This window comes from Mesoplodon densirostris, chromosome 13, assembly GCF_025265405.1.
Source record: "Mesoplodon densirostris isolate mMesDen1 chromosome 13, mMesDen1 primary haplotype, whole genome shotgun sequence".
NCBI lineage: Eukaryota > Metazoa > Chordata > Mammalia > Artiodactyla > Ziphiidae > Mesoplodon > Mesoplodon densirostris.
The window spans coordinates 91,774,841-91,792,846 of NC_082673.1; the positions used below are offsets into that span (position 1 = coordinate 91,774,841).

At 57.1% G+C, this 18,006-nt stretch overlaps 1 protein-coding gene across 1 annotated transcript; it reads right to left on the minus strand.

The window, feature by feature from the left end:
- Positions 1–3,670: 3,670 nt before the first annotated feature.
- TOP1MT (DNA topoisomerase I mitochondrial) lies at positions 3,671–17,583 on the minus strand. The gene is made up of 12 exons (XM_060116005.1): positions 17,503–17,583; positions 16,462–16,584; positions 15,798–15,985; positions 14,991–15,135; positions 14,557–14,700; positions 14,157–14,342; positions 12,232–12,300; positions 11,846–11,960; positions 11,235–11,362; positions 10,670–10,764; positions 4,241–4,390; positions 3,671–3,773 (listed from the first exon to the last, which is right to left on the minus strand). The coding sequence occupies exons 1-12, from the start codon at positions 17,566–17,568 to the stop codon at positions 3,671–3,673; spliced, it is 1,512 nt and encodes a 503-aa protein (XP_059971988.1). The 5' UTR covers positions 17,569–17,583.
- Between the last annotated feature and the right edge of the window lie 423 nt (positions 17,584–18,006).

Sequence of the window (18,006 nt, forward strand, 5' to 3'; positions counted from 1 at the left end):
CAACAGTAAGAGACAGAAGACGGTGGATTCGTGTCTTTAGTGCGTTGAGAGAAAATATCTGTCCATCTAGAACTGCACACCCAGCAAAATTATTTTTTATAGATAAGGTGAAAACAGACATTTATAAATAAGTAAAATCTGAGGCAGTTCATTAAGCAATTTTCACTGAAAGGACTTCTACAATTTGTACTACAAAAAAAAAATGATTTCAGGGCTTCCCTGGTGGCGCAGTGGTTGAGAGTGCAGCTGCCGATGCAGGGGACACGGGTTCGTGCCCTGGTCCGGGAAGATCCCACATGCCACGGAGTGGCTAGGCCCATGAGCCATGGCTGCTGAGCCTGCATGTCCGGAGCCTGTGCTCCGCAACGGGAGAGGCCACAACAGTGAGAGGCCCGCATACCACAAAAAAAGAAAAGAAAGAAAATGGCATCAGAATGATAGCTTTCGATACAAGATGGAATTGGAGCAAAGAAGAAGATCGATGTGAGTGTAAACCCACACTGTGTGAGGACGTCCACTGGGCCCTGCACGGGGGCAGAAGGGACTTTCAGGTTCTAAGATCCTCCTTTGTTGGGAAGGGCTGTAACACACTTTAATTTTAGACTTTAAATATGCATAGTATAGTTTAACCTTAATTACTATATATAAATGGTGTGTATGTTTCCAGTCCAATAGAAAAAAATGCAATAATTTAAAATGAACAGAAACTTACGATATCAACTAAAAAATAAACAGGAAAAGAAAAATCTGAAAAAAGCTAATCAGAGTAAGATGGTAGAAACCACCCAAATAGGTTCATAATCACAGTAAACCTAACTAGATGCAATGTCCAGTTAAAACAGTAAGGTTAGTAGGAGGAGCCTGTAACTAAGAACCACAGTACCTGCGAAGACAAAGTAGGCAGAGGCAGGAGTCCACCAACGGGCCTCCGGACGTGAGACGCCCGCCAATTTGCTGTGCGAAGTTCTGGGAAGGCTCCATGACTGGAGACAGTGGGCCTACAGGGTCCTCACCAGAGAACAGGAACCATCTCAGAGAAACAACAAAGTCCTGCCATAAAGACCAACCTCAGTGGCAACCGCATTCAGCTGCTCCAGAGGCAGCAAGGCTCCCCTGGGCTCAGAACGCCCCCACCCCATCCCCATGGATGGAAGGCCAGCACCAGACAGCTGAGGAGGTTCTCAATGCGCGTGCGAGGTCAAATCAAAGAAAAGGAGCTTTTTACAAATTCAGAGGAAACAGAGATAGTGCAAGAAATGTAGAAAAAGTGAGCAAGATGGTAGTTAGTAACTTCAAGGAGATCAAGAAGGAACTGTGTCCACTAAAAGAGAACAGAATAGGGGACTTACTTGGTGGTCCAGTGGGTAGGACTCCACGCTTCCACTGCAGGTGGCACAGGTTCGATTCCTGGTCGAGGAACTAAGATCCCACATGCTGTGCACTGCAGCAAAAACAAAACAAAACAAAAAAAACAGAATAGTATTTTAAAAGGAACAATTCAAAAGAAGGAAACAAATCTTAAAAACGTGATAAGCAAAATTAAAAACAGATTAGGGGGGACTTCCCCGGTGGTCCAGTGGTAAAGAATCTGCCTTCCAATGCAGGGGACGCAGTTTCGATCCCTGGTCAGGGAACTAAGATCCCACATGCTGCGAGGCAACTAAGCCTACACGCCGCAACTACTGAGCTCGCGCGCCTCAACTAGAGCCCACATGCCACAAGCTTCAGAGCCCACGCACCCTGCAGCTTGTGTACCACAACCAGAGAAGAAAAAACCCACACACCACAACTAGAGAGAAACCCATGCACCACAACGAAGAGCCTGCGTGCCATAAGACCTGACGCAGCCAAAAATACAACTTAAGTAAATAAATCTAAACACACACACACACACACACACACACACACACACACACACACAAATGAGGGGACTTCCTAGTGGCACAGTGCTTAAGACTCCATGCTCCCAATGCAGGAGGCCCGGGTTCGGTCCCTGGTCAGGGAACTAGATCCCACATGCATGCTGCAACTAAGGAGCCCTCGAGCTGCAACTAAGATCGGGTACAACCAAATAAAAATAAAATTTCTTTTAAAAAACTAGTAAGACGGTTGAGAGGTAAAGTTGAGAACATCTTTTTACAAGAATAAGAAGACAAGGAGGTGGATGATAAGACAGAAAGATTAAGACTAACAGGAGTTCTAGGGGGAAGAAAAGGAAACAAAATGGTGAGGATGAAATTATCAGAGAAATAATGTTTTCTCCCAGAACTAAGAGACATGAATCACCAGAGCAAAAGCACCTCCCAGTACCCTCCACAGACAACAAAGGAAAACTGATGCCGAGTCTCAACGTGGAGAACACAAGAGTATCAGTGATGCAGACCTTAGAGTGGGCAGGCCAGACAGCAGATCCCATGGAGCACTGGGAGTCAGATCCCGGGGAACTTCCCAACAGCACGTCCCAAGTCGGAAGACAATGGAACAATGCTTTGAAAGTTACAACTGAAAATAATTTGCAACCTGTTAAGTTTACACGTATTGAGTCGTGAGTCCAGTGTCACAGTCGGATGACAATATTTTCAGACATGCAAACTGAAATTTTTTCACTGCTGTCCATGAAACTTTTTTTCAGGAGGCTACAAAAAGATCCCCAAACACACTAGGAGCTGGGAGACGGGTGGGTGGGGTCCAGTAAACAGGGAATCCACTGCAGACAGTGGTGAGGGCCCAGAGAGCCCCAAGGAATGACAAGGATCTGCAGACCTGGGACCACTTAGTTTCCTACACTCCACGCTGTAGCCATGCTTACTTACTTTTCCTTCCACACAAAACATGCCCGCCCCTAAGGCACCCGGAAGTCCCATCCAAAGGCTCTTCTCTGGTGAGTTTCACCTGGTCTGGGTGTAGATGAGATGCCTCTTGAGCCACAGACCTATAAACTACAAAGAAAAATTATCTGCCCCCCAGCCTAGAATTTGAAAAAAGACGCCTCCCAGCCCCTACCCACCTCCAGCTCCAGGAGCCTGCAGGCAGACCGCAGGCCTGGCTGCGGCAGGGACGTCCCTCCCACCCCACATCAGTGACGTTCCCGTCCATCCTCAGCCAGGCCCACGTCCCTGGCCACTGAGTGCCACACACCCACCCTAGATCTTTCCCCGTGACTCTGAACCCAGCCCCTGAGGGCCTGTGCGCCGCACCAGGCAGCCTGAGGGCACAGACATCACAACTCCTGCTGGCACGGAACTCAGGACAGCCCCACGTGCTGCCAGCTGCTCCCTCGGGGACACGTGGACTCCGCCCACCCACCAGGGAGAGACAGGCCCCATGGGCACTCCGGGCCCCGCCGTCCCATCTGTTGAGGGAACAGGTGCAGTGTGTCTGAGGGGGTCCCTGCCCGGTGCTGGGGCAGAGTTTGCGAGTGGGGAGGCACAGGCCTCTCACGGGACGGTCGGGCCCTCCCCGAGTCAGGGCCTGGGACCAGGCACACAGCCATGCCAGCTCCCAGCCAGGCCAGGGGACACCTGATGGCGGAGGGGACACTTGAAAGCACCCAGCCGGGCGGCAGCCACCTTCTGTGTGATGACACAAGACACTACTCTGCACACAATCCCCCCAAAATCCGCTTTAATGGTGGAAAAAACAAGTTCCGGCGAGACACAGCGACGCTCGTTCAGAACTCAAAGTCTTCGCCGGCCGTGTCGAGAGCCCAGGCGAACTTCTCCCTCTGTGTCTTGTTGTAGATCTTCTCCACGGGCACCCCAAACCTCTTACACCTGCCAAGAGGAGACCGCGGTTCTTGGGAGGAGCGGGACAGAGGTCGGGAGGCCAGGCTACCCAACCTGCTCCTCCCGGGCACAGCACCCACAGCACGGCCCCCAGCCCAGAGCTGCGGGGAGGAGGCCACGTCCCCCAGTGCAGCCCAGCTGTCCTCCGAGCGGGGTGCTCAGGGGACGCTTACGGGGCACACAGGCGACCCAGCCACCCCACCCCCAGTGGGCAGGCTGGGCTCTCTGGCTGGTATGCAGCTCGGGGTCCCACCCCAGCCTTCCACGGCCCCAGAGCTCTCGGGCAGAGAGGACCAGTGACCCAGGACTCAGCATTAAACACACCAGCCAGTCGGGTCCCATCACAGGAAGGACCTGCGCTGACCACAGGGCCCAGGGGACTGAACTGGGGCCACTCAGGGGTCCAGTCCCCTCCTCGAGGCCACGAGTGGGCACGGCGGCCTGGGCCCACGCACCAGGCGACACTGATCCGGGGGTCCAGGTAGTTGAGCTTGGACGTGCCCAGGGCCACCTGCTTGCTCTCCTCCTTGTCCGTGGCCTGCGTGCTCAGTCTCCCAAGCTGCTCCTCCAGTCTCTCCAGCAGCCGTCCCCTCTTCTCCAGGAAGCTGGCGAGAGAAGGAGGGGCACAAGCCCCCACGCTGGCACCACCCAGCTCCACTCAGGCCAGGAGAGCCCAGTGATGGGGGGGCCCGTGCTGCCCCTCACTGCCCTCCTCCACCTCCTGGGGGAGTCCCAGAAGGCTGGAACACAGGGAAGACCACCCTCGGCACGAAGCAGGGACCATCCACCCAGACCTGACTTCACAGGAAGCACCCAAAGGCCACAAGCAAACAGAAAAGGGGGCAAAGGACAGAATCAAATACAAAAGCCTTTTCACATCTGTGAAAGATGCTCAGTCCTTATTTCTACTGTTTTAGAGAAAAGCTGATTTATCAAGGCAGGACCCTCCTTTCACCCTCCACATGCCCTTCCTGAGACGCCAGACAGGGCACCCTGCAGAGGGCACAGGACAGGCACAGCCACGACATCCATGTGCACGTGAACTTCAACCCCAGTCCTTGTTCCAGAAACTCCAGCTCCGAACCCACCTGGACACGTGTGGAAGGACCGCGGGTGGAGGAAACGCCGCAGAGGCTGAGCGGCCCTGACAGACACCACAGCGGAGCGTGTGAGGCGGGGTCTGTCCCCAGGCTGTGCACAAGGGTGGGCCGCAGCCACGGGCACCGCTCTACAGTGGCCTCCAGAGCACCAACCGAACGCCAAGGTGCCAGCGGCAAATGGCAGGCGGCTGCTGATGCCACCAAGAGGGGAGGGGCAGGGGGCACACACGAGTCCTCCTGGAAGACACAAGAGGCTTCCCAGCAGCTGCCTCTGGGGAGCCTCATTTTTCACTGAACGTGAATACCCTTCAGTCTAATGGCTGGACACACACACACACACACACACACCCCACGACTAAAAAGCACCTGCCTGCACCTGAGGAAACTTTCATGCTTTCACAGCCACAGCAGCCGCGTATAAAAGGGGTCACCCCGCTAGAAACAAGGAAGATGAGGGAGACCACAGACGACCGTGTCCTGGTGGGGCAGACCAGCTCCCGGGAGACATGCCACCAGTGCTGACGCGACAGGGACCACAGGCAAAGCGATTACTCAGCAATTTTAAAACTTCCCACAAAAGAAGAGCCCAAGCCCAGAGGCGTTCACTGGTGAATTCTACCAAATGGTTAAAGAAGAATTAACTCCAACTCTTCACAAACTTTCACAAAACACAAGAGGAGAGACCGCTTCCCATGTCCCTCCAAGACCAGCATCACCCTGACACTGAACCAAAGACACCACCAGAAAGCCATACACCATTATCCAGTGTAAATACAGAAGCAAAAATCCTCATCACAACAGCAGCAAGCCTAACCCAGGATGTATAAAAGAGATTCTGCACCATGACCAAACAGGGTTTATCCCTGGGATGCAAGAATGTAACACCCAAAATCCAATTAGTGCAACACAGCATTGTCTCGATACAGAAAAATCATCTGACAAAATCCAACACCTTCCAGGAAAAAACAAACCTCGACAAAAGGAACAGAAGGGCACGTCCTCACCCTGATAAAGGCACCTAAGAAAACCCACAGCTGACTTCCTCCTCAACAGTCAAAGCTCTGCCCGTGAGGTGAGAACAAGACTCGGGGTCTACACAGGTCACCGTCCTCAGCACTGCGCTGGAGGGTCCAGCCAGAGCATCAGGCAAGAAAAAGAAGTAAAAGGCATCCCGGTTGGAAAGGAAGATGGAAACCATCTCTACTTGAGGACGACATGATCTTAAACCCTAAGGAATCCGCCAAGAAACTGCTAAGGCTAACAGGTGAGTTCAGTGGGGTGCAGGGTGTGAGACCAACCCACATGCATCAAGTCTACTTCTACGTGGTCTGCAGAGGACAAGTCAGCACAGCAGGCCCGACCAGCCCTGGAGAGGAAGGCCTGCCTACAAGGCTGGACGTCGGGAGGGCGCCCATCTCCCTAAACAGTAAGAAAAGAGAGGCTCACGGAGCCCAGAGTCGTGTACCAACAGTACAGGTTCTGCTGAGCTCCTGCTTCCCTCCGGAGTCCAGAAGGTTGGCATGTGCCAGGCAGAGGGTGCCCACATGACCTTTCACTGTACGAAATCACAGCCGTGACTGTGCAGGGTCCTGTGAGTCCTACGGAATCACTGAACCTGCAGGTGGTCTGGGGAGTCAGCGGGAAAGGGTATTCGCTAGCACTGTGACCCATGAAACACGGCAAGGACACTGTTCTGGAAAGGACGGACGAAGGGCTGGCGCAGGACACGCCTCCCCCTGGTCCCTGGGTGGCCCAGAGTCTCGCTCGGTGTGCAACAGCAGGAGAGCTGCTGTCTGCTGTGAGAAGGCGAGCCTGGAGATGACAGGTCCAACCCCAGCTGACTGGGCTCGGATCCTCAGGCTGCTTTTGGCCACCATGGCTGAAGTGAGGGGGGAAAATACAGCTCAGGTGATGCCTGGGCTTCTGTTCTCCAGGTGGGAGAAGGGACCCAAAAATTCCCAAAATTGAGCTCTGGATGGGCCAAAAATGTTAGAAGTTTACACGGCTCTCCCCTCCAAGCAGAAAAGCCTGGAACAAGTTTTAGAAAAGACTGCTGCCCTCACCTCTCCCTCCCAACCCCCATTCCAGCTGGGATCTTCCCGGGCAGCTGTAACGTTAACCCTGTGAAGGTTTACCTGCTAGGGATTTGGAAAAATTAGCAGTAAGAAGCAGCAGGACAGGGACTTCCCTGGTGGTCCAGTGGGTAAGACTCCGCGCTCCCAACTGCAGGGGGCCCGGTTCCATCCCTGGTCGGGGAACTAGATCCCGCACACGCGCCGCAACTAAGAGTCCGCAGGCCGCAACGAAGACCCCGTGTACCGCAACGAAGACCCGGAGCAGCACAAATAAATTAATTAATATTAAAAAAAAAAAGAAAAACAGTACAATTCTTGCGATGGCTCTGTATTTTGTGGCTACCGCGTGTGGATGCAGAGTAAAAAGCTGACCTAAAATGTAAAATGGCTGGAACTTCCCTGGCGGTCCAGTGGTTAAGACTCTGCACTTCCACTGGTCGGGGAACTAAGATCCCACACACTGCATGGCACGGCCAAAAAAAAAAGGAAAATCCCTGTAACTTCATAAATGCCAGAGGAATCATCCCAATCAGAAAGGATGCCCAGGAAAAGTGTAAAGGGGACTCAACAGCCTTGTGCTGCAGCCTGTGGGAGGGTTAAGAGTTCCAACTCTGAGTGCAGCGAACACATCTCCATAAACGATGCCTTCTTACTCTGTTTGCCGATTGACATCTCTGGGGAAGGGGCTCACGTGAGGAAGGAGGTTGTCCCAAGAGGGAGACACGTCCTGGAGTCTGGAGAGCTGGGTGGATTTCTAACGAGCTCTCGTGAGACGGGACCCAGGCTGGTGACCTTCTGGCCTGACGTGTGCCCTTTAGAGCAGATCAACTTCTAACCTCCAGATGGACAAGCGACTGAGGGCTCAGGGAAGCCCTGTGACTTGGACTTGGCGGCGTCTCCACTTTGCTGCTGCAGGAAAGCCACCGGTCTGCAGGGAACCTCGGGTCTTGCTGCCTGGGCCTGACTAGGCAGAAACCCAGCACCGTCTGCAGCAGGAGAGCAAGTGGGACGGAGGCTCCAGGACTGGACCTCAGACCCCAGGGTCGTGGCAGATTTGGGACACCCCTTCGCGGGACCCTAACCATGCAGACGTAGCCGCTGGCTGGACCTTGGGGTCACCTGCAGATGCCCCCAGGAAAAGGCCCGTTTTTCTGGCAGGGCAGTCAGAAATCAAGTGCACTGGGCCGTGCGTCTCTGATGCAGAGACTGCCCGCGACCCAGGCTGTGGATCCTGCACGTGTGCCAGCGGGGGGGCAGGGGGGCACATCACAGCGACAGCTGCCCCAGGGATGCCTCGGCGCTCCACCTGAGACTCTCCAGGTGAGGGCAGCCTGTAGCAGGGGAGGGGGCTGCCCCAGCACACAGCCCAGTGGGGCGGGTGGACCCCCAGATGCAGCCCATCTTGTCTCTGCTGCTCACCGGATCGGCAGGAGGATGCAGCCGTACACACGTGGACATTACATAAACATGAGGACCTCTGTGAAAAATCCAGAGTCCGTCCTGCCAGCACCTGGATGTGGCCCAGATGCATACAGACGTCTCTGTGGCAACACCTACCCCTTGTGCACAAAACCCAGATGAAAGGTCTGGGAAAGAGAGCAAAGTTAGGACGACTGACCACGAACATGATTTTGCACCAACAAGGGGGAACACTCCTGAGATCCTGGTCCCTGGGGAGGAGGCGGAAGCACCGGCTGAGCCCGGGGGTGGGAGTGAGTCGTGTGCACAGCCCGAGGGCCTGAGAACCGTCCGTGTGTCCCATCCCTGTGAGGAATCTCAGCTCAAGGCCGAGTCCTGGGAGTCCTCCTGGCGAATCACTGAACCTGTGGGCGGGCTCGGGGACATGCAACAAAGCTAGCAATGAACAACCCAAAAGTGTAACTAAGAAAACAATTCCATTTACAACAGCAACGAAAATAAAACACTTTCAAATAAACTCAACCCCCAAAAGTGCAAAACTTGTCCTCCAAAACTTTGCTAAAAGAAATGAAAGAAGAACGACGCATCTGAAAAGACATCCCAGTGTTCACAGGTTGGAAGGCTTGGCCTTGTTAAGAAGGCAGTACTTCCCAAATTGACCTACAGCGTCAACGCATCCCAATCAAAATCCAGGCCGACTGCCCTGCAGAAACTGACCAGGCAACCCTAAAATTCATAGGGAACTTCAAGGGACCCTGAATAGCCAAAACAATCTTTAATGAGAAAACCAAATTGGAGCTCACACTTCCTGATTTCAAACTTACAGGAATCAAGACTGAGTGGTACTGGCAGGAAGACAGACAGACCGATGAACGTGAACAGAACGGAGCCCAGAAACACCTGCCATCAGCTGATCTTCCACAAGGTGTCAAGACCATTCAGCTGGTGGGAGTGGTGCTGGGAAAACTGGGTGTCCACATGAGAAAAAATGCAGTTGAATCCTTACCTCACACCATCTACAAAAAATAACTCAAAATGGATCAACTACCTAAATGTAAATATTAAAACTACAAAACTCTTATAAGAAAACCTAGAAATGCATCTTTATGACCTCGGGTCAGGCAAAGCCTTATTAGACATGATACCTAAAGAATAAGCAATGAAAACTAGACTTATCAAGATTTTTGTTCTTCAAAGCATACTACCAAGAAAGTAAAAAGACAACACACAGAATGGGAGAGAGTCTCTTCAAATCATGTATTTGAGGACTTCCCTGGTGGTCCAGTGGTTAAGACTCCACGCTTCCACTGCAGGGGGCGCAGGTTCGATGCCTGGTTGGGGAAGTTCCGCGTGCCACGTGGCACGGCCAAAAAAAAAAAAAATCATATATTTGAAAAGGTACTCGTATCTGGAGTGAATTATGAGCTCTTATAACTCAACAGTAAAAAAAACCAAAGAACTCAACTGAAAAACGGAAAAAGGATTGAACAGACATTTCTCCAAAGACCACACACAAATGCCCAATAAGCAGAGAAAAGATCCTCACACATCGTTAGCCATCGGGGAAATGCAAACCGAACCCACACCCGCTGGACTGTAACCAAAAAGAGGGAAGATGAGAAAAGTCCAGCGAGGATGTGGAGAAACTGGGACCCAGCGCACGGCTGGTGAGAACGTGAGCACGGTGGACAACAGGTGGCGCCTTCTTAAAATGCTACAGCTTGGCGCTACAGAGCAATCCAACAATTCTACGACAGAAGTCACAAAGTGCAAACACCCAAACGTCCAGACACATGAACAGTAAAACGTGGTCTGGCCACACACGGAATATTCGGCGATTGAAGCACTGACGGGCTACACGGCGGCTGGACCTCAGCAACATTACGCTAAACAAAAAAAGCCAGACAAGGTCCACAGATGGTGGGATTCCATTTGTGCGAATGTCCAGGGGCTGGGGGAGGGGAGGGGGTTTGTTTGCAGTGATGGAAACGCTCTAAAATGCACGGTGACGATGGCTGCGCAGCTCTGTGAACCAGCCGGAACCGCTCGCCCGCAGTCAAGAGCCGAGAGCCTCTGAAGGAGAGAACCACGTGGCCCGGAGCTCGGGTGCCCGAGTACAGGCGTTTCTCCTCCTGCACTTCTGCACTGCTTCACCTTTTGGCGCAAATATAGTTTGTATTGTTTGAATCAGAAAATACGATTGGAAAGAAAAGCAGAGAACTGGTGAAGAGAAAAGCAGGTTCACTGCCAACCCCGTGACTCAGATGGGCTGGGGCCTCCGGACACTCGCCTCTTGGACCTGCCGTCCCCTCTGGATTGGTGGTCGGCCTCTGCCTTCTTCAGCTCTGCCTTGGCCTCGGCCACCTGCTGCTCCTTTGCCTCAATCTGCAAAAGAAGAGGGGCCCAGTCAGGGCTGCTCCTGCCCACCCCAGTCCAGTCCCAGGGATCACCGTCCACAGCCTGCAGGCCCTACGCCCTGAAAGGGCCCAGCTGACCGGGTCCCCTGGGTACCCGTCTGCCCAGTCAGGGTGCCGGAGCACTGGCCCTGACTGGTCACTCTGTGGCCAGGGGGCAGGGTGAGGCCAAGAGGCCCCAGACATACCACCTGCTCCAGCCAGACCCGGCCCCCTGCTCCACTGACCTCCCTCCTGGGCTACAGGCCCTTCCACACCAGAAGGCCGCGCAGGACAGCCTCTGGCCCTCCCTTAGCCGGTTCTCCCCTCCTGGCCAGCACCTGGCCCCGGGCAGCCCTGATTTGCCCAAGCACCTCCGAGGGCCGTGCGGTCCCAGGGAGGGGAGAGGAGGAGAGCCGCACAGTCGCCCCCAGAGGCCCTCCCGCCGTGCCCGCCGCGCACCTTCGACCGAAGAGTCTGCATCGACTTCTCGAAGGTCTTGGGAGTTGCCCGCTGATGGTTGCAGAGAACAGCAACGGCCCGATTTGCTCGGTTGTAAGACAGGATCTTAGCGGCTACACTGTCTTCAGCTAGAAGACAGGAGTCTTACACAGCAGCAGCCACCGGACAACAGCCGCTGCCGCCCAAGGAAGGAGCTCACAGGACAGGACTCAGGCTCCGCACCTAGTCCAAGGGCCTCACCACAGAGGCAGAGAAGAGGCCTCCCCAGAGCCCCCCCGAGAGCATCGGGCCCACGTCCAGGAGCCCCCGCTGGGGGTGGGAGTGGCAGGAAGAGGGTTCCCGCACACAGTGGGGGACACGCAGAGCTGGACGGGCGCTTCAAAACCAACTCTGCGGAGGAGCAGACGCGGAGACTGGGCAGCGGGCCTAACCGTGCGGGTGGCCCTGCAGGGATGGCTTGGCCTGGGGACCCACACATCCCTGACCCGTCCCTGCGGGCCAGGGGAGCTCCACTCTGCCCTGGACACCGGCCACGAGGCATCCCGTACCAACCCAGCAGCCGGGCACCAGCCCACAAGTGGGCGCCCTGTCCCCACACCAGGGACTCTCACCTCTGGTCAGCGCTCTCAGCTGGCCCTGCAGGGTGAGGCTGGCGTTGCAGGTCCGGAACACCTTGGCCGTCAGGCCATCCATCAGGTCCTGCAGGTGCTTGTTCAGACTGGCGGTCTGAACACGAGGAAGGAGGTGGGTCTCAAAACGTGGTCTCCTTTGTGGACAGTTTCACAGCTCTCTTCCCAGCCCCCTGCCCCACACCTCTGGGTGGAAGGAAGCTGGTGGTTAGACAGATGGCCTCAGCCTTCTCGTGCAGGAGAACACGCCAGTCGGCGCTCACGCTCGCCCCGTGGCGTCAGCCTGGCCCTTCTGGACGCAGACAGGCCGAGCTGCGCTGCAGCCCTGCGTCACCCCATCAGCACTGCTCTGAGTGCCCCAGGCTTACGGTCAGTCTGTCAAAGAGCTCGTCCCCGGGGCCTTTGTTCTCCATAAACAGCTGCAGATTCTCGTACACCTGTGGCAGAGAGAAGAAGCCTTTACAAAGACCCCCTCATGCCCCGGGCAGGAAGAAGCCTCCTGGGGCCAAGGAGATGGAGGTAAACGAGGGGCCCGAAGGGCCAGCTGTGCGACAGAACTGGGAGACCAGCAGACTGGGTTTCTCCCAGGAAGCAGTCAGCACCACCGCAGGGTCACGTGCCACGTGTCCAGGCTGCTGTCCATCGCGAGGCTGGCACAGCCCCTCACAACGCACACCCTGGCTCCTTCCTCTGTCTCCCACGCCGGGTCCCTCCAGGTGACCCCACGTCCACAGTCAGACTCGCCCGACACCACAGCGCCTCAGAGGACCTTCAAGGTCCCTTTGTCCAATTTCCCTCCACCCTCACTTTCCTTTCTGTCCTTCTAAGGGAGCGCAAACGTCCTCCCGGCTCGTGTCGGCCTGGGCCTGTCTCTCCATGCAGCTCTGCGTGTGCCCCACGGGGCTGGACACCAGGTGCCCAGCTCCAGAGTGACCGGAACATCCCCCACTCTCGGCACCACGGCCCCCAAGTCCCCCGACTCCTGACTGGGTCTGTGCCTTAGGAGAGTGGCCCCAGTGCTCCCTCACCCTCTGCCACGTGAGGACAGTGAGAAAGCACGGCCACGCCAGGAAGGGGCCTCACCGGCTCACAGCTCCCGACTCCAGCCTCCAGAGCAGGAGGTGGAAGCACTGTTAATGAGGTGCCCAGGCCAGGTGCCTCTTCAGAGTGGCCCGAGCTGAGACACGTGGTGGTTATCTTCTGTTACTAAAACCCCTTCTCCTGCCCCAAGGAAAGCCTCTCCCTTTCCTCACCTGTGCTCCCCACCAACTCATGCCCTGGAACAGATTTCAGATGCCTGGGCACGCCGTGCAGCCCCTTCCGAGTGGGTGTTTCTCTGTCACCCTCGACGGTCTCCCCAGGCCTCCCGTTCTGTGTTCGGGCAGCCGTGTCTGTGTGTAAGTTGCAGGTGGGCAGTGTTGGATCTGCTCTCCTTGCTATGACACGGGGCCCACCCAGACGGAGGCCAGGGTGACTGACACTCTAGGGCTCATCACTCCAGAAGGAGTGGAAATCCTGATTTCCCTTCAGAGTCCTCTGCAAACCAGAGACTTCACCCCCCGGGCCCCCCCGACTCCATCCGTCCCTCCATCGGCAGGTGCGAGGCCAGGCGCCGTGGGCGCGGCGGTCAGCCAGCAGGCTCAAGCCCTGAACCTCACCGTTCACAGAGGGGAGACCCGGGGCACCGCCAGAGAGACTGCAGCGAGCTGCACGCCCAGCGGCCAGAAGACCCTTCCCAGGTGCCTTGGGGTGAACAGCGTCCCCCGCAAATTCACGTCCTTCCCGAAACTTCAAAACGTGACCTTTTTCGGAAACAGGGTCTTTGCAGATGCAATGAGTCAAGACGAGGTCACATTTCCGGGAGGGGGTGGGCAACTCCAACAGGGCCGTGTCCTCCCAAGAAGAGGGACAGACGCGCGGGGACCACGGAGGCGGAGCGCACCGCTGCAGGCTCGAGCCAACGCGCCAGGATGCACGGGCACCTCCCGACGCCAGGGGCCTGGAAGGTTTCTCTCCAGAGCCGCAGAGGGCGCACGGCCCTGCCAACACCCTGCCCTCGGAATCCTGGCCTCTAGAATGCCACCCGAACCCACCGGAAGAGCAGTGGCGGCACCGGCACCTTGGGGGGCAGGTCCAGTTCAGCCGACGGGCATTTGGCCTGGCCACCACGCCTGACGGGACAGGCAAATGGGCCTCGTGGCCCTGTGCCTTCCTCTGATGCTCCCTGAAAGAGCGCGCCCAGACCTCAGGGGCGAGCGTGGGGCACGAGCCACCGCCCACACCAGGCACTCACCGGCTTCTCCACCGGCACTTTGTTGTAGTAGCGGATCGAGTCCTTTCCCAGGAAGTCGAATTCCACGACGTACGGGCAGCCGTCGGCCTCTGGGTGCAGCTGGACATGTTCCACACGGAGCGAGCAGCAGCCCACCGTGTCAGCCGACTCGCCCTCCTCCTTCTCGTGCCCGGCTCGCAGCGCCAGCTGAGCGGACGGGGCCCATCAGGACGTGGTGCACACACACAGGGGCGCAGACGGACACGCCCCCTCAGGCACACACCCACCCCTCCACCTGCCCGAGGCTCCGGCTCAGGACACACGAGCCCCGCGGTTCCCCCAGCTGCCCGTGCAACCAGGTCTTTGCGACCGACTGGAGCGTCTGTGAACAGCAGGTGGGGAAGCCTGGAACCATCCACACCTTGTCGATGAAATAAAGGGCCACGGCGCGTTGTCTCGCCTTCATTTCTCGGGACTTCCAGTCGGCCTGGTACTGAGAACGGATCTCGCCCACAACTCCTTTCAGGCGCCGAGCCACTTCATACTTCTCCCAGTCCCTCTCCCCCTGACGAAGGGAGCAAAAGTAGCAGAGGAAACCCCGGGGATCCCTTCAGACAGGACACCGCCCACTCTCCTCCCGGGCCGCTCTCACCTGCTCGGCTCAGGGCCGGGGGGCAGACTCCAAACTCAGCGAAATGTAAAGAGAGCGTAAGTCTAAATACCTTGTTTTTTAAGACAAATGGCCGCTGGACACGATATCACTTCAAAACCGGCCTGCGAGTGCCCATGACCTCAGGGACCCCCTGCCAAAGCGGCCCGGGCCCAGCCGGGGGCAGCGGGTCAGAGCCGGCTCACCTTCAGCTTGGAGCTGGGGTTCAGCATGACGTACTTGGTGGAGTTCTGCACGTTCTCTGTCCACGCCGCCAGCCATGTGACCATGCGGTCGCACCGCACCTCCTTCCACCGGTGACCTACCGGAGGCTCGGGTACTTCGGAGTCCCTGCAGCAGGAGAGTGACCCAAACCCGACGATGCAAGACCCTGCCCCGAGACACGGGCCAAACGCCGCCGCCTCCTGCGGCTGCGCTGGCGCCGCACGTGCCTCCTCGCCCAGGCCACGCCCTCGCGTCGCGGCCTCTGTGTCGCCAGGCACGTGAGGGGCTCACTCAGAGCTACCACCACACGTGAACCAGGACGGCCACCCCCGAGGCCACACACGCTGCCAGCTCAGCAGCTCCACGGGACACAAGCCGCCGCCAGGCGCCTGATGGGCCCAGGCTGCCAGGACGCCTCTGCCAACCCGGCTCGGCCGTGGTACACGCAGCGGAGGGACCGAAGCTCCTGCTGAAGCGTGGCCTGGAGTCCCAAACGCTCACGTGTTACTAGACCATCTCGACCACCTGAACTCTGGAAAACTGTGTTGGAAGGACACGGACACGCCTTCTTGGTGGAGTGAAACCTCAAGCAGGCGGCAGAGTGACACGGGCTGGTTCAGCAAACGGCACGTGGGCCGCCGCGGAGCGTCCATCTGCGGGGAAGGTGCCCGCCCACCCGGCCCACAGAGCCTGGAGTGGCGGAGACACGCCCCACATCGGGCCCCACTCCCCCGGGTGAGAGGCGGGACCGACCACCACCACCCCCACCACCCCCGCCCCGCGCGCACCTGCTGCAGTTGATGGTCACGTCCTCCGGCAGGACCCTCCTCTTCAGCATCCCCATCTTGGGGTGGTCGCCGCGGCCCCGGAACAACCCAGGGGGCTCGGTCTTGAAATTGCCGATCTTCTCTCGGTGCCCGTCTAAGATACAGTAGCCAAACTCTTGCTGAAGTTTTTCCGCCTCTTCTTTGAGCTTCTGCGTTCACAGAATAGCGTGTAGGCGTCAGGGGTGAAGAAACGGGACGAGCCCGGTGCCCACGTCTGCCGGGTGCACGACACTCGCCAGAGCCCCTTCACTGCTGCGGGAGGAGCCCGGGAGGCCCAGCGAGGCAGGCGGCCGCCCCCGGCTCCCGGCTGCAGCTGTGCTGGTCCACCGTCACCACGGAGCATGAACTCCGGAGCCACTGGTTCACACGGCGGGGCCACTGTCCCCCGTGCGCTGGGTGGGCAGAGCGCGTTTTAAACGCGTTTAGGGGCCACGTTAACTCAAAAGTGTCTGAGAATAACGGAGCAGAATCAGAGGCCCCTTCACCACACCCTGTCGGGGGCTCGTCTAGAAGAATCATACAGGAACGGATTTTGTGAGAGGAGGGGGTCGTCTTCTGCATACCAGCAGCCTCCCACGCAAGGCCCCAGGGGCCCAAGCCAGACTGAGCCCCAGAGCAGCCCGACCTGCTTCTCCTCCTTGGACAGGGCCTTCCGGGCAGCAGTCTTATCCACAAAGTATCTGTGGATCTCCGTGAAGTCACATTTGTCCAGGTGCTTGATTACTTTCCTCTCTTCTGCTGTCATTTCCTGCCCCAAAATCAGACACGCGTTCTCAACATCCAACACAGGCAACAGTCACAGGGGCAGTGGGGACCCTCCCCCACCACGGCAGGGGTCCCACTCCACAGGGAATGGTGACATCCCAGAAGCAGGAGGAGCAGACTCTGGGCAAAGACGCCAAGGCCACCCCGACCAGCAGCCTCTGCAGTTGTCCCCTAAGGAGAGCCTTTTCAGGCAGGTGGCCCAGGTGTGCAGGTGGCCCAGGTGTGCAGGTGGCCGGATGGAGAGCTGAGGCCCCAGTGCTTCCTCCTAATGGCCTTCTGAGCTGGGCCCCGTGGCCGCACCTGAAGAACTGCCCCCTCTGGCTGCCGCGTGGGCTGCGCATGGCAGTAGGGGGCCCCTCACTCACCACCAGGAGAGTCGGCCACCGCCCCACGCGCGGTGGGAACACACACGTGCTTGGCGGTCCCCAGTCCAGCCACACACACACAGCCCGCAGCCCCACCAACCCCCAGGTCCCTGCAGAGGTAGGTGTGAAGCCGCACCACACCCTGTGGCAGAACCCAGGTGCCCGCCAGCCGGGAAGGGGACACACGCGGCGCTGGTGTCCTGCCCAAAGCAGCTGGAAGGGGGTCTGGGGTGCGCTTTCTCCGGGCGGAGTCCACAGGTGTAGCCAAGATGAGTGCAGACGCACACAGAACCCAGTTTTTTTTTCAACGAGAAAAGAAAAAACAACTAGCACCTTATATTCAGATAGCTTGCCAACGAGTATCTCTGTTTCCTGGGGGCCAGAAAATGCCACTCCTGGCACCCCGCCACCTCCCTTTCCTGGAGATTCCAAGCCTGGCTCTGCCTGGCCTTCCAGCCACTGGAGAGAAGCGAGGGTGGGCAAGCGTCTGACCGCAGCAGGCCGACACCCAGAGACCGCGGCCGCGCAGCACGTACCTTCCGCCAGTCGCTAAAGAAGTTGTTTTGGAAAACTTCTTTTGTTGTATATTCGTGATCCAGCATTTTCCCATAAAACGTGGCAACCTCCTCAGCTGCTAAGCTCAACTTCATGGGCTTCCCTGGAGACGCCGGAAGATACACTGGTTTAGGGAGCCGACCCTGCCCCACCCTCCGGCCCACAACATCCTGCTCCTTAAGTCACGCTTGGTTACACACGTTGTGTTGTATCGTAACATAGCTGACTTCTTTTAGTTCAGGAGAAGGCTCTAAATTTAAGAAGACAACCACACCCGTGCACAGGTGTGGCTGTAAGCCTCCTGGAGCACAGGCCAGGCCTTTGTAGAAGGCGTCAATGGCCAGAATTGCTCACGTTTATACTGCTTGAATGATTTATTTTGCTGCTACACTTACATGGAAACTTACAGTTGAAAAACACGAGAAGGGGCTTCCCTTGTGGCGCAGTGATTGAAAGTCCGCCTGCCGATGCAGGGGACACGAGTT